General features: G+C 39.0%; 1 protein-coding gene across 1 annotated transcript; it reads right to left on the reverse strand.

Moving 5' to 3' along the window:
- Positions 1-8368: 8368 nt before the first annotated feature.
- Strica (Ser/Thr-rich caspase) lies at positions 8369-10720 on the reverse strand. The gene is made up of 3 exons (XM_017158680.3): positions 9207-10720; positions 8732-9143; positions 8369-8674 (listed from the first exon to the last, which is right to left on the reverse strand). The coding sequence occupies exons 1-3, from the start codon at positions 10297-10299 to the stop codon at positions 8608-8610; spliced, it is 1572 nt and encodes a 523-aa protein (XP_017014169.2). The 5' UTR covers positions 10300-10720; the 3' UTR covers positions 8369-8607.
- Between the last annotated feature and the right edge of the window lie 5239 nt (positions 10721-15959).

The following is a 15959-nucleotide window of genomic DNA, read 5'->3' on the forward strand; positions in this document are numbered from 1 at the left end:
TTCGTCTCGGTAGAGGATGTATTACTAAAATCAAGAACGCCTAATCTTGAAATCGAGAACGCTTATTCTTGAAATCAAGAATGCCTATGCTTGAATCCAAGAATTTTTCTTCTTGAAACCAAGAATACGTTCTTCTTGGTAAGAGAGAAATTATTAAAACCGAGAAAGATTTATTCTTGGAACCAAGAACGCCTATTCTTGAAACCAAGAATTTTTCTTCTTGAATCCAAGAAGACTTTTTATTTTCAAAAATGACGGACAACGACAGGAGCATGAAAAAGGCAAGCGAGTATCTCGGTGTTACTCGTTTTCCCTGTTTTCCTCATACGCTTAACCTCCTGGTACAGGATGCCTTAAAACTGGCCATTCAGGATCCAATTTTAACTAAATGTAAAAAAATAGTCAGCTGTATGAAGCGCAGCACCATTGCGATGGCAAAGTTCAAGCAAGTCCAAAATGTTGAGTTTCCACTATAGTGGTAATTTGGCCTATAGGCCTAATCCAGGAGGTGCCAACTCAGTGGAACAGTGCATTTCATATGATTAAAAGGCTTCTTGAAACAAAAAAAGGTTTGGCAGTGACATTATTGGGTACACTAAGAGCTCCAGTTCCATTTACATCCCATGAAATGATAATTTTAAAAGAACTTGAAGAACTTCTTTCTCCATTCGAAGATGCTACTTTAACCATCTCTGGCAACAAATCTACAAAAATTTCCTAAATAAACGATTTGCTCACTATGAGACTCGAACTGTTCCTCAAATTGCAACATTAATAAATCCAAGACTTAAATAGGATGGGTTTAAGTTGTCAGAGAATGCAGAAGAAGCTGTCAAGGCTGTGGAGGAGGAGATATTCTCAATTATTTTAAAAACGCCCCGGAACATGTAACCCAACCTGAACCAAATCTTCCTTCGAAAAAACCAAAGTTTTCATTTATGAAATCGAAGTCTAAGGACATAGGGCAATCATCGCGAGCTAATGCTATTAGCATGCTAAGGCAGCATCTTATAGAAATAACGAACCCGAGGAATGTGACCCACTTTTGTTTTGGAAGGTAAATTTTCGAGTTATAAGAAACATCTCTTAATATTAATCAATTGTCCTTTAGACAAATTCTGAAAATATGAAGACATTAAAAGAGATCTCAAATAAATATTTATGCGTTCCTCCAATATCGTGCGAGACAGAGCGGCGGATAGGCGGACTCGACTTAAGCCGCATACTGTAGACAAACTTTTATTTCTGAACAAAAATCAAAACACTTTTTAAAACGTGCAATGTTAGATCGCACTAATATTTAAAAGAATGGACATACAAATCAGACAAATGGACAAACAGACAGACGCACATGGCTAGATCGACAAAGCTGCAATCTTAGTGCAATGTAAGCTATTTACTTTAATAATATACATTTTATATGCTTATGTTCTTTATATGTTTATGTTCTTTCGTTTAATCCCAAAATTTTTGTAAAAATTCATTTTTATTTAAAAACATCGATGTTTTTCGTTCCGGTCTGTCTCCTGCTCTTGGTAGTAATCTTTTAGCTAAAATTTAAATACCCTCTGCAAAGGTATATTTATGCAAATATACGCCAAGCCAATAGAAATGTCAAATTTTAGTCAAAAACATCGAAAAACATCGATGTTTTTTGACATAAACATCGAAAACATCGATGTTCCCAAAAATCGATATTTCTCCACCTCTAATGTCAGCTTTTTGGCTCCGCTCGAATAAAAGAGTAAGGTAGAAATTTATTTCATGAATACTATCAGCCTAGCCTGTAGAGCTTCTGTCTCCGAACATAAAGGACAGAGTTCGATACCCGACCCACCATACTTTTTTTTGTGACTCACAATAAAATAGAGATTCTATATTAAAATGTTGTAGATTAACTATCACTTTTGCGTTCGCCAATACAAATTATGATCAAAGAAATGAAAATGAAGTTTAAAGCCGTTGCGCACGGCCTAAACTATTTATGAAGGGGTGAGAGCATGGCCTCAGAAATATCATACAAAATAAGTCCACCCTAATGTACATAACATATTTAACATGTATGTATCCATTTATTGCGTCTTAAAATTTTCGTTTGAATCTTGGTAGTTTTTAGGGCAATTTTTGGTGCTATTTTATTCAACGTTTTAGGGCGAGTTCGCCCTAAACAGAAGGAATTACTTTTGGAGTCGACTCATAAAATTTCGCCCTAAAAAATATTGCAAAGAGGCAAACTTTGCAAAAACTAACCCTAAACAAGAGAGAACGCTATAGTCGGGTTGGTGTCCCGACTATCTAATACCCGTCACTCAGCTAAAGGGAGTGCGAACGCTGTACTCGGGTTGGTGTCCCAACTAATAATCGTACCCGTTACTCGTAGAGTAAAAGGGTATATTGTATTCGTGCAAAAGTATGTAACAGGCAGAAGGAAGCGTTTCTGACCCTATAAAGTATATATATTCTTGATCAGGGTCACTAGCCGAGTCGATATAGCCATGTCCGTCTGTCCGTCTGTCTGTCTGTCCGTATGAACGCTGAGATCTCGGAAACTACAAAAGCTAGAAGGTTGAGATTTCCAACACATATTCTTGGTCTTCTTTCGCAGCGCAAGTTTATTTTAGCCGAGTGCCACGCCCCCCTCTAACGCCAACAATCGCCCAGTAACGATTTTAAAATGTGTCTGGCGCCCATATCTTTAAATATTTCCGAGAAGTATAAATGCAATTTTGTTGTGTATATTTATACCTATCAAAGTGCAGAAGACATTTTTCAAATCGGATCATTAATTAAAAAGTTATGCGCAATCAAAAAAAGGTTATATATCCATCTCCCTCGCACTCCCTTTAGCCGAGTGACGGGTATTAGATAGTCGGGGCACGAACCCGACTATAGCGTTTTCTTTTGTTATACCCTTGCAGAGGGTATTATAATTTTGGTCAGAAGTTTGTAACGCAGTGAAGGAGACGTTTCCGACCCCATAAAGTATATATATTCTTGATCAGGATCAATAGGGGAGTCGATATAGCCATGTCCGTCTGTCCGTCTGTCCGTCTGTCCGTCTGTCCGTCTGTATGTCTGTTTCAATACCGTTTGCGAGCTCAGTTTAAAAGCTAGCGCCTTGAAACTTTCACAGTCGTCCTAAAACATGTGTACGCAGATCAAGTTTGAAAGCCGACCCGATCGGACGTCTATATCCTATAGCTCCCATAGGAACAATCGGATATAGCTTTCACAAAAATGAAGATATTTCGCTCAGTGTAAGAGCTATTGGCATGAATCTTTCTAAATCGTATTTTTTTGTGCGTACCTTGATCAGGGTAAAAGCGCGTGCCGATCGGACGTCTATATCTTATAGCTCCCATAGGAACAATAGGGTGAAATCGGTCAAAATTTGACGTTTTTCAGGATATTTCGCGCAAAATATTAGCTATTCCCATGAAACTTTCCAAATCGTATTTTTTTGTGCGTACCTTCATTAGGGTAAACGCGCGTGCCGATCGGGCGTCTATATCCTATAGCTCCCATAGGAACAATAGGGTGAAAAATTTTAAAATTTTATTTTTTCAATTATAAAATATTTTGTTGTTTATTAATTCATGTTGCTAGTCTAGTCAAGTTTTAATTCGTAAAATCTGCTAGGGTATTAAAACTTCGGCTTGCCGAAGTTAGCTTCCGTCCTCGTTTTTTAAATATTTTGTATCCTTTTAAATCTTAAGGTACTTTGGAATTATGCCGTCATTAACATCTTGATTCGGCCTTCCCCGCTGCTATTGTCAAATTAAAATGTTTCCCGGAACCTCATAATAATGTCCTCCACAATAGACTTGACTTCTCCTACCAATCCAGTGAATTTCCGTACACTTTTCAGTTCGAAATTGAGTTTTCCATGCGCGGATCCACGGGGGGTGATATATCACTCGGGTGAAAAATGAAAGAAATTTTGGTATTCCAAAAGTATGCAACAAAAAAATTGTTTTGATATCACCCCCCACAAAAAAATCCTGGATCCGCCACTGTTGGAGCCATTTTAAATTTTTTGTGCAGTGTATTAATGGTTTCTGCTCTTAATCTCTACTACAAAGTAATCTCAATGCCAAAAACCCAAAGTTTGCAGCAAGTTCCATAAAAAAAAACAAGAAAGGAAGCTACCTTCGGCCAGCCGAAGCTTATATACCCTTGTAGATAAAAGAATACTCACTCGGTGCAGTTCCAGGGATTCCAGATTCAGCGTTTCGATTTATTTCAATTTTGTTTTTAATTAGTCAAGAATCAAAACGCCTACTTCCTACAAAGTTACAATGAATTTTCTTATATTTGTTTGGGAGCCTTAAGATATAGTGGTCCGATCCGGCTAGCTCCGACATATGTACTACCTGCAATAGAAAGAAGACCTTCGGGAAAGTTTCATCGCGACAGCTTTAAAACTGAGAGACTAGTTCGCATAGAAACGGACAGACGGACAGACGGACATGGCTAGATAGACTCGGCTATTGGTGCTGATCAAGAATATATATACTTTATGTGGTCGGAAACGTCTCCTTCACTGCGTTGCAAACATCTGACTGAAATTATAATACCCTCTACAAGGGTATAAAAAACAGTATTCAGCGAGTGTCCGATTACACTGGTCGACAAAAAAAGCCCAAGAATAAAAGCTACCAATCCTCAAAGGATTTTAGCTGTATCCTACTACCTCATACTTGGAAACTTTCCATCACGTCGAAGTTTTGATAAATCCGTGGTCAAAGTTCCAAATTTTCGATTTTTAGGCACTTTTTGCGACTTAATAGTAAGAAAACCCTTCACAGACCCACAATTTAGCGGGAAATGTACTTTGAACATTTAACTTCAAGATTTTCCAATCACAAAGTTGGGCGACCATAACTTCTTTAGCTACAATAGATTTTTCTGAAGTACTTTTTGTCACTTTTTATACCCGTTACTCGTAGAGTAAAAGGGTGTATTAGATTCGTGCAAAAGTATGTAACAGGTAGAAGGAAGCGTTTCCGACCCTATAAACTATATATATTCTTGATCAGGATCACTAGCCGAGTCGATCTAGCCATGTCCGTCTGTCTGTCTGTCTGTCCGTCTGTATAAACGCATAGATCTCGGAAACTTAAAAAGCTAGAAAGTTGGAATTACCCACACATATTCTTGGGCTTCCTACGCAGCGCAAGTTTGTTTCAGCCGAGGACACCCCTTCTAACGCCCACAATCGCCTTAAACGATTAAAAGTTGTCTCAGGCGCACACACCTTTAAAGATTTCGGAAAAGTAAAAATGAATGTTTTATATATCCATCTCCCTCGCACTCCCTTAAGCTGAGTAACGGGTATCTGATAGTCGGGGCACCCGACAATAGTGCTCTCTCTTGATTCTATTGTTATACCCTTGTAGAGGGTATTATAATTTCAGTCAGATGTTTGCAACGCAGTGAAGGAGACGTTTCCGACCACATAAAGTATATATATTCTTGATCAGCACCAATAGCCGAGTCTATCTAGCCATGTCCGTCTGTCCGTCTGTCCGTTTCTATGCGAACTAGTCTCTCAGTTTTAAAGCTATCGCGATGAAACTTTCCCGAAAGTCTTCTTTCTATTGCAGGAAGTACATATGTCGGAGCGAGCCGGATCGGACCACTATATGTTGAGGCTCCCATAGGAATATTCAAAAAAATATAAGAAAATTCATTGTAACTTTGTAGGAAGTAGGCGTTTTGATTTTTGACAACTTAAAAACAAAATTTAAATAAACACGCTGAATCTGGAATCCCTGGAACTGCACCGAGTGAGCATTAAACTATAGGTATTTACTTTATCTGCAAGGGTTTATAAGCTTCGGCTTGCCGAAGGTAGCTTCCTTTCTTGTTGTTCTTGTTTTATATATTTATTTAGTTTTACCTTTTGTGGACTTACATATTTCTAAAACACTTACCCAGAAAAAATATATTAATACTATTATCCGGCCTGTTTAGTTTTTACTCGGAAGTGAATTTGTTAACATTATCGGATTTCCCGTTAACAGTACTAAATTTCCCTTACTTGTTAGGGACATTTTATAATATTTCCCTTTGGTCCCTTTGCAGTTTTGAAAGGCTCCCGACAGAATAGTATTAAAAATCAGTGTGGGAATCATAGTATTGCAAACTGCAAGAGCATACAGAGATGGCAAAGTCGAAAAAAAAGTCCCTATCAAATGTCCCCGTTCAAATTTCACATGAAATAATGTGGTATTCCGAGCCAAAACACTTATTTCGTTAATTAGGATAAATTATCTTTCTTATAAAAGAACCATTAACCTTATCGGATAAGTTTAGAATAAGTCCCAAGGAAATACTAACTTATATCCATACCGTGACAACTCTAGGCCATTTTTACCAAATCCGAGCGAAATTTAGAACAAGGGCGGAGGATTTGCACCAATTGTCATAGCTAGAATTTACCGGGTTTTAAGGTGCAACCACAAAATAATTATTAATAAGTCATATATGCAAATAATTTCGATTCCGATGATGCAATCAGGAACATAAAACATCAAGGAATAGCATAAAAATATTATTGATTTATAAAGCTATCGCAGAGTTTAATTAATAATTAATTTTTATACTGCCGAATTTAAATCCGCCTGTCATATGCTTGGCGGAAAGTTTCCGTGTGAATTTTTCGGAAGTTAACAGAGTAACAACAGAGGGAAATTCGATTTCGTGCTGTTCTTTCGGAAGTGAGTTTTGGAACAGGTCTGGGAAATTCGAATCCGTGTGAATCTTTCGGAAGTGAAAACTAGAACAGGGTCGTATATTTTAATCTTAATTCTAAGTACTTTTGCAATTTGATTGTTATTGAATCACAACGAACAATAAACACCGAAAATAATTTAGGAATAAGGTTCCAACCGAACAAATTTGGTTGAATTTAGTAAAACTAAATGTACACAATGGTTAAGGCTACTAGCTGTAAAACTAATTTCGGTTTTATGGCGTGTATTTTTATTTGATTTTTTTTTGTATTTTTTATGTGTATTTTTTGCATTTTTTCAACTTTTTTAACTTTGACAAGGTGCAGCTTCCAAACTAATGACTGGAACTCAATGCTGTGTATAGGAAAGTTAAAGGGCATTATATTACCTGTAAACTGAGCTATCTATGACCTCAATCGGTTTACCAGAACTCAAGATAAAAAATAAACGAGGACGGAAGCTAACTTCGGCAAGCCGAAGTTTTAATACCCTTGCAGATTTTACGAATTAAAACTTGACTAGACTAGCAACATGAATTAATAAACAACAAAATATTTTATAATTGAAAAAATAAAATTTTAAAATTTTTCACCCTATTGTTCCTATGGGAGCTATAGGATATAGACGCCCGATCGGCACGCGCGTTTACCCTAATGAAGGTACGCACAAAAAAATACGATTTGGAAAGTTTCATGGGAATAGCTAATATTTTGCGCGAAATATCCTGAAAAACGTCAAATTTTGACCGATTTCACCCTATTGTTCCTATGGGAGCTATAAGATATAGACGTCCGATCGGCATGCGCTTTTACCCTGATCAAGGTACGCACAAAAAAATACGATTTAGAAAGATTCATGCCAATAGCTCTTACACTGAGCGAAATATCTTCATTTTTGTGAAAGCTATATCCGATTGTTCCTATGGGAGCTATAGGATATAGACGTCCGATCGGGTCGGCTTTCAAACTTGATCTGCGTACACATGTTTTAGGACGACTGTGAAAGTTTCAAGGCGCTAGCTTTTAAACTGAGCTCGCAAACGGTATTGAAACAGACATACAGACGGACAGACGGACAGACGGACAGACGGACAGACGGACATGGCTATATCGACTCCCCTATTGATCCTGATCAAGAATATATATACTTTATGGGGTCGGAAACGTCTCCTTCACTGCGTTACAAACTTCTGACCAAAATTATAATACCCTCTGCAAGGGTATAAAAAGGCCCAAAAACGTTTTTTACACTTAAAAAAAAATTGACACCATAACAAAAATTTTAAGTGCCCATTTCTTAATCAGGAAGATGTACTTTACCGGAAAACCAAGATTGCCTTCGAGTAGGAAGAGGTCGATTTTTTTTTGTAAACTGGTGTAATTATACGAATAATTAAAATTATTCGGAGTATGGGGTCCGAAAGATAATGAGTGCCACTTTTAAAAAACTTTCACATCAAAACAAACCATGAATCCGTTTGCCTCTGAGACCTCCGGAAAATGGACCAATTTCTGCATTTTGCGAACTTTGAGGTTCTTGTGCTAACAATCCTTGCGACGGGGAACGTTTTGGAAAACGCAGTTTAATTTGGGAATTCGTAACGAATTCAACAATATAGCATCCATCAAGGTAAATTTAAAAAGCACAGTTTAATTAACAGCAAAATACACATGCTTTGTAAAAGTACCAGCTTTTGTGGTTACACTCTTAAAAACTGTACAAAAAATGCAACAACAAAAAACATGCTACCAAATTGTTATAGTAAATTTACTGGTACACTTGGCTTATTCTACTTAGGTGCTTCTACATCTCGACTTAAAGCTCATGTCAGGGATTAAGGGAAATACATATATGGTAAAGAATACTTTGATCAGATGTAATCTCCAAAAACGTACTTAGAGGTGAGCGTGCTGGTAACTGATGGAATTTGGCCGTCTCTAAAAAAAATAATCATAATTTTATTTTGACTTACACAGGGTCCCTTATCCACTTACTTGGTTTGAAGTTTAACCACGCGCCGCACATTGGTCATTATTGTGTCGATATCTGAGGTCTTGCCCGTACGATTGAGGGCCTCACACAAAGTTTGAATAAATGGAGTGCCGTCCTCCGTGCGGTAGGAGACATATCCCTCGTAGGTGCTGTAGCACTTGAGAATTTCGTTGGGGGACCCATTGGGCTGAGCGGCATCCGTCATAAATCCCCCCAGCTCGTTGGCGCCCTTGCAAGCCTGGACAAATAGTAGCTTGGGTTTGTCCTTTAGTGTCCGGTTGCGCAGGATTGGGAAAAGAATGTCGTAGTCGAGGGAATAGTCATCATCCCTTGCTGCAAGTCTGTCGTGGCGCGTTCCATGGCTGAGCATCACCAGCACCAAAGCGCTCTTGTCCTCAAAATCCTTGGTTTCAACTGCAAATATGAATGTGGCTTGCGACACCAATCGACAGACGAAAGAATTTTCGCTCTACTTACGCATTCGCACCGTCCGCTTGATGGTGGCCAGAGTGGCGTCAGTGATGATTTCCACCTTGCACCTGAGCTGCTCGAAAGTGGATCGCAAGACCTTCACATCCTGGGAACTGCCCGTACGGAACTCGTTCTTGTTATCGAACCGCTCGTGGTTAAAGATATACACCCTGGCGGGCTTCAGTTTACTCTTGGTTAGGCTGGACTTTGAGGAACCGAGGCTGGATATACTAGTGCCCTGGGCGTCGAGGGTGCGTGCGGGGCCTGTGACTTTGGGCTTGACGCTAGTCGATGGTGATCCCAAGCTAATGTAGGGCTTGGGTGTTGCAGTGGCCGTCAGCGGCTTGTCAGCTGCTTTGGGGGAAGGCTTAAAAAAACTTGAAAAAGAGGAGCTGGATGACGTCGACTTGGGAGCACTGGGCACACTCGTAACGGAGCTGGCAACCGAGCTAGTGGCTCCTGGAGTCTTGACATATGGAGACGTGTAGGTTATGGCCAGGCTCGGCTTCTGGGCGTAGGGCGAAACGTAGGTGGAACCCGAGCTGCTGGCCGTGGAGGTGAACGGCGACCAGTTCGGCTTGCTGCCCCTGCCCTTGAGGTCTACGTGCTGCGTCTCCAGGTGCTGGGTGACCGTGTGCCCGTTCTTCTTGGTGACAGTCGTCTGCTCGGTCTTGACAAGCGTGCTGGAACGCTTTCCGGCCGTGGCCTTGAAGGGCTGTGTGGAGCGGAAGGAGACTCCGTTCAGACTGGGCGGTCGGGACCTCGAGGAGGTGGTCGTAGTGGTGGTGGTGGTACCGCTTCCTCCCTCGCCACCCATCCTCATCTGGGCAAAGAGCGCCTCCAACTCCGCCTGGCTGGGCGTGCGGCGCGTTGTCGTTTCCGTGATATGTGCCCGCTGCGTGTGCGTCACCGTCTGGCGGGTGGAGAGGAAGGTGACCGTCTGCTTGTTGCTGTCCGTGATCGTGGAGTTCTGCACGGCCGTGTTGGTTGTCTCCGTGGCGGCGCTCGTGGTCTTGACGCGTGTGCGCGGGTCCTGCAGCACCAGCGCCTGTTTCGGCTGGCTGCGGTCCGTCTCGTTTTTCTTGCTCCACCAACCCATTATCACTCCGTTTCCCGTGCGCTGGAGCTTTCTATCTTTATCTCGCGTTCTCACCCTGCGCCTCTGTAGCTTTGTGGCGCACTTGTGCACCGAACGGCGGTTCTCGCGACACTGAAAAGGCGAAAAGAATTTCGCATAAGAGAGACCCCAGATAAGGGGGCTTATTCATCGGATGCCCCCCGCCGCTCTGATCTGATTTTATCCGACTCCTCGGCACTACGCCTCTGTGCTAATTGCGCACCGTCGTGTGTGTTATCTGCTCTCCGACGTGGACGTGGCTGATAACCAGGTCTTGCTATACATATGTTGCTCTCCCTACCCAGATAGAATCTCCGGGTATGCCCCTGCGCTCACACTTACTCATAGTCGTCTGAATCCAACTGAATACCTAAACTTTTAATGGCAAACGATCTTTCTGTTATAAAATGTCAAACGAGTTCGCATATTATAATAACGACCGCAGAGGAAGTCTCTCCCTTTTTATCTTGTGTTATCCAAGTGATAGCTATTGGTTATTCGACTACACTTTTGTTTATGTCAAGAGTTATTCATATGTATGTACAATGTACAGAGTACATATGTAAATATATGTAGCAGCTTTTGTTAGTAAATAATCATACGCATGATTTGTAAAAGACACAAGAAACGCATCAGATTTTTCGTATTATTCATCGCCACCGGTTTTATTTGTTGACAAAGAACGGCGATTTCCAAGAATCATATTAAACGCACACACTTACCAAGTCAGCTGTTCAAAATAAAATAATACTGCTCTCTTATGTGGGAGAGAACTCTCTTAATTTTCGTTTCTACATCAAAATTTAGCGCCTTTTCGATAAGACTACAATAACATTTTTTGTTGTTAACATGTTTCCCGTGGATTACACTAGTTTACAAAATAATATTACTTATGTGCTTCCCAGCAATTGTTGGCAAACTGTGTTACTGTTGGAGCCCTAGATCACGAAAATACAACTTACTTGTTTTTCGATGGCAGTTTTTTTTAAATTTTTTTAAGTACAACATTAATTTTTATACTTGTTACTCGTCAGTCCGTCTTTCTGTCCGTCTGTATGAACGCTTAGATCTCGGAAACTACAAAAGCTAAAAGGTTACGCAGCGCAAGTTTATTTCAGCCGAGCGCCACTCCCCCTCTAGCGCCCACTAACGATTTTAAAATGTGTCTGGCGCCCACACCTTTAAAGATTTCCGAGAAGTATATATGCCATGTTGTTGTGTATATTTATACCTAGCGAAATGTAGAAGACATTTTTCAAATCGGACCATTCATTAAAAAGTTATGCGCAATGAAAAAAATTGTATATATCCATCTCCCTCACACTCCCTTTAGCTGAGTGACGGGTATTAGATAGTCTTGTTTCTTATATCTCGTCACAAATCCACGCAATTGGGTGGATATTTCGATTTATTTTAAAGTCAGTAGATCAGAGCATAACTTTGCCTTACGGTGACACAATAACACATATTACCACATTTGCACTTTTCGCAATCCTGCGTACACTTGCTAGTTCTACTCCACGAAACACAAATATTTATAGGTTAACTTCTACACAAAACATAGTTCAATAAAACAATTAAAAACAGCACAAAACAAAAGCACTTCTAGTGTAAGCCCTCTAAGCAATATTATACATACCTTGACGAAGATTTCCCATAATTTAGCCGAAAAGAATGCGCTTAATTTGCAATAGAATAAATAATTAAGCTTTTGTGACACTTCGTAGAAAAATTTAGGCGCACGCAACTTAACTCGAACAGCTGACTTTAGAGAGCTGGCAAAAAGCCAGGGATGGTCACAAAAATATTTTAAAAATAGTTTTAAGATAGTTAAACATTTCTTTAACGGATAAAAAAAAGAAAAACCAAAAATTTCACAAAATAATTTGGGACTTTATGCCAAAAAAAGGCTTTTCATCCCAATGTGCTATGGCATCTATATGATATATTCGTCCGATTTCGATAAAACTCAATTCGAAATTAAGAATTATTAAAAAAATGTTATTTCGATCCGGCTGGGTTCGACTATGTATAGACCTGCAATAGACTTTTTAAAAATTGAATGCAAATATCTTTTCAACCAATGAGTACATTGCAAAAATATAAAAACAGGATTAATCTTCGTGTCAATGCCTTTCATATATGAGTTATGAACGACCATGTCCAAGGACAAGGGACTAAAAATGTCTTTTAATGTTCTGTATGTGTAACTTCTTGTTCTGTGGAAGTATTATGTAGTCAAAAAAACATGTACACACAAAATCAACTGAAATAATTGTCAAACAGGCCCCAACCATAAAAATGTTCACAAAAAAAATTTGCTTGGTTAAATTGATTAATAAAGATAGTTTAGTAACTATAAAAAATAGTACTTTAACCATAAAAATAGTCGTCCGTGTATTTGTTTTTACTTTGCGTACCATTAAGTAGTTAAACTACTATTAAAATATAACGCTTACGGGTGTGTGTATTTTGTTTTTGTACCTTGAAACTATTTTAAATAGTTGTACACAGCCAAAAATTTCCACGCACCATTTCAAATTTTCCATAATAATTTGGTGCTCCTGAGTAAAATTCTTATACAAACTTATGTACCATCACCTGCAGGTTCCGCGGTATAGCTGAGAATTAAAAAAACTGATGTTTGCCGACATTTCGAATTATGTGGCCTATATAATTGGACTTACCTTAATTATTTTCGCTGAAATCTACTTTCAATACATCACGGCATTCCTAACAAATAGTCCCCATTGTGAACCATGTCTTTAAAATTCGACGCCAAAGTTGAAAATCCCCAAATTTTAATCATTTCTCTAATGGAATAACAATTCTGAGAATTAAATCTTAAATGGAACTAATTTAAATTATTCATTGAATCTATTGTTCATTGTATGCCTAAATTTCCGTTTAAAGCGTTTTCATGAGGATATTTTATTGGATTTATTTAACGAATAAAAACACATTTTTGATTAAAGCATCTGCTCCTACATGTTGTCAAACTTTAAAAAAGTTAAGGCATCCTATAAAATGCGAGTAAACATGTATAGTACCAGAATGATAATTATACCCGTTACTCGTAGAGTAAAAGGGTATATTGTATTCGTGCAAAAGTATGTAACAGATAGGAAGCGTTTCCGACTCCGTAAGGTATATATATTCTTGATCAAGATCACTATCCGAGTCGATTATGCCATGTCCGTCCGGATGAACGCTGAGATCTCGGAAACTACTGAAAAAACTGATCAAAGTTTTATATATCCATATCCCTAGCACTCCCTTTAGCTGAGTAACGGGTATCTGATAGTCGGGGCACCCGACAATAGTGCTCTCTCTTGATTCTATTGTTATACCCTTGTAGAGGGTATTATAATTTCAGTCAGATGTTTGCAACGCAGTGAAGGAGACGTTTCCGACCACATAAAGTATATATATTCTTGATCAGCACCAATAGCCGAGTCTATCTAGCCATGTCCGTCTGTCCGTCTGTCCGTTTCTATGCGAACTAGTCTCTCAGTTTTAAAGCTATCGCGATAAAACTTTCCCGAAAGTCTTCTTCCTATTGCAGGTAGTACATATGTCGGAGCCAGCCGGATCGGACCACTACATCTTAAGGCTCCCATAGGAATATTCAAACATATATAAGAAAATTCATTGTTACTTTGTAGGAAGTAGGCGTTTTAATTCTTGACTACTTAAAAACAAAATTCAAAAATAGAAGCGCTGAATCTGGAATCCCTGGAACTGCACCGAGTGAGTATTACTTTATCTGCAAGGGTATATAAGCTTCGGCTGGCCGAAGGTAGCTTCCTTCCTTGTTTTTTTATACCCGTTACTCGTAGAGTAAAAGGGTATATTGTATTCGTGCAAAAGTATGTAACAGGGAGAAGGAAGCGTTTCCGACCCCATAAAGTATATATATTCTTGATCAGGATCACTAGCCGAGTCGATCTAGCCATGTCCGTCTGTCCGTCTGTCCGTCTGTCTGTCCGTCTGTCCGTCTGTCCGTCTGTCTGTCTGTATGAACGCTGAGATCTCGGAAACTATAAAAGCTAGAAGATTGGCATTTTGCATGCAGATTTTAGGAGTTCCTACGCAGCGCAAGTTTGTTTCAAAATGGTGCCACGCCCCCTCTAACGCCCACAATCGCTTATATACGATTTTAAAAACTTTAATATTTTGGAAAAGTAAAAATGCAGTTTTATTGTGTTTATCAATACCTATCGAAATGTAGAAGAAATTTTTCAAATCGGACCATTCGTTAAAAAGTTATGCGTGATCAAAGTTTTCAATCTATATCTCCATCTCCCTCGCACTCCCTTTACCTGAGTAACGGGTATCTGATAGTCGGGGCACCCGACTATAACGTTCTCTCTTGTTTTATTATTCCAATGGGAGATATAAGATATAGTGGTCCGATCCGGCTCGTTCCGACATATGTACTACCTGCAATAGTAAAAAGACTTTTGGGAAAGTTTCATCGCGATAGCTTTAAAACTGAGAGACTAGTTCGCATAGAAACGGACAGACGGACATGGGCTAGATGGACCCGGCTATTGATACTTTATGTGGTCGGAAACGTCCCCTTCACTGCTTTGCAAACTTTTGACTGAAATTATAATACCCTCTCCAAACACATACTTTCTTTAATACAGATAAAACCGCAACTGAAACAACTTAGAAGATATTCTAAAACCAGGGGCGCTTTTGGTGTTTTTATACCCTTGCAGAGGGTATTATGATTTCAGTCAGAAGTTTGCAACGCAGTGAAGGAGACGTTTCCGACCCCATAAAGTATATATATTCTTGATCAGCATCACAAGACGAGTCGATCTAGCCATGTCCGTCTGTCCGTCTGTCCGTCCGTCTGTCCGTCTGTCTGTTTCTACGCAAACTAGTCTCTCAGTTTTTGAGCTATCGGGACGAAACTTTCGCAAAAGTTGTCTTTCTATTGCAGGTAGTATATATGTCGGAACCAACCGGATCGGACAACTATATCTTATAGCTCCCATAGGAAGGATCGGAAAAAAAACTTTAAAAAATTCTAGCTTCGGTGTTTTTTGAAATATTACCTTCTACTTTTGGGGATGTTATTTTTTAAATATTTCTGAATTAATTAATTAATTATTTAAAAAATCGGACTACTATATCATATAGCTGCCATAGGAACGATCGGAAAATTAATGGAAAAGTAATTGGAAATAAATTCTAGCTTCTTTGGTTTTTATTGTATTATCTTCTACTCTAGGATATGACTCTTTTTAAATATTTCCGAATTTCAATTTTAATTTGATCAAAATCGGACGACTATATCATATAGCTGCCATAGGAACGATCGGAAAATTAATAAGAAATATTAGAAAATTGAACATTTTTGCGATTTGTTAATTAATAGGAATGCTCTGAAAGGGTATATAAGCTTCGGCTGGCCGAAGCTAGCTTCCTTTCTTGTTTTCTTTGAGTGTACTTACGCAGCAGATTGTAAATAAATAAATAAATATTGTCTAGCAATTCTGTTAGTCATGGAATCCTGGCTTTTATATAATATATCGCGAATACAATAAACCCCTTTGCTCTACGAGTATAAAATAGGTAGGACCATTCCCAACAGTGCACATCACACATAAAAAAAAAACAAATCAATA

Source organism: Drosophila takahashii, chromosome 2R (assembly GCF_030179915.1).
Source record: "Drosophila takahashii strain IR98-3 E-12201 chromosome 2R, DtakHiC1v2, whole genome shotgun sequence".
In the NCBI taxonomy this organism is placed as follows: Eukaryota; Metazoa; Arthropoda; class Insecta; order Diptera; family Drosophilidae; genus Drosophila; species Drosophila takahashii.

Excerpts from the sequence above, each read along its gene's own strand:
- Strica (XM_017158680.3), bottom strand. The coding sequence starts at position 10,299 with ATGGGTTGGTGGAGCAAGAAAAACGAGACGGACCGCAGCCAGCCGAAA. Across the intron at positions 9,144-9,206 it reads CAAGCGGACGGTGCGAATGC|TTGAAACCAAGGATTTTGAG; the intron begins GTAAGTAGAGCG and ends TCATATTTGCAG. Across the intron at positions 8,675-8,731 it reads GTGGTTAAACTTCAAACCAA|AGACGGCCAAATTCCATCAG; the intron begins GTAAGTGGATAA and ends TATTTTTTTTAG.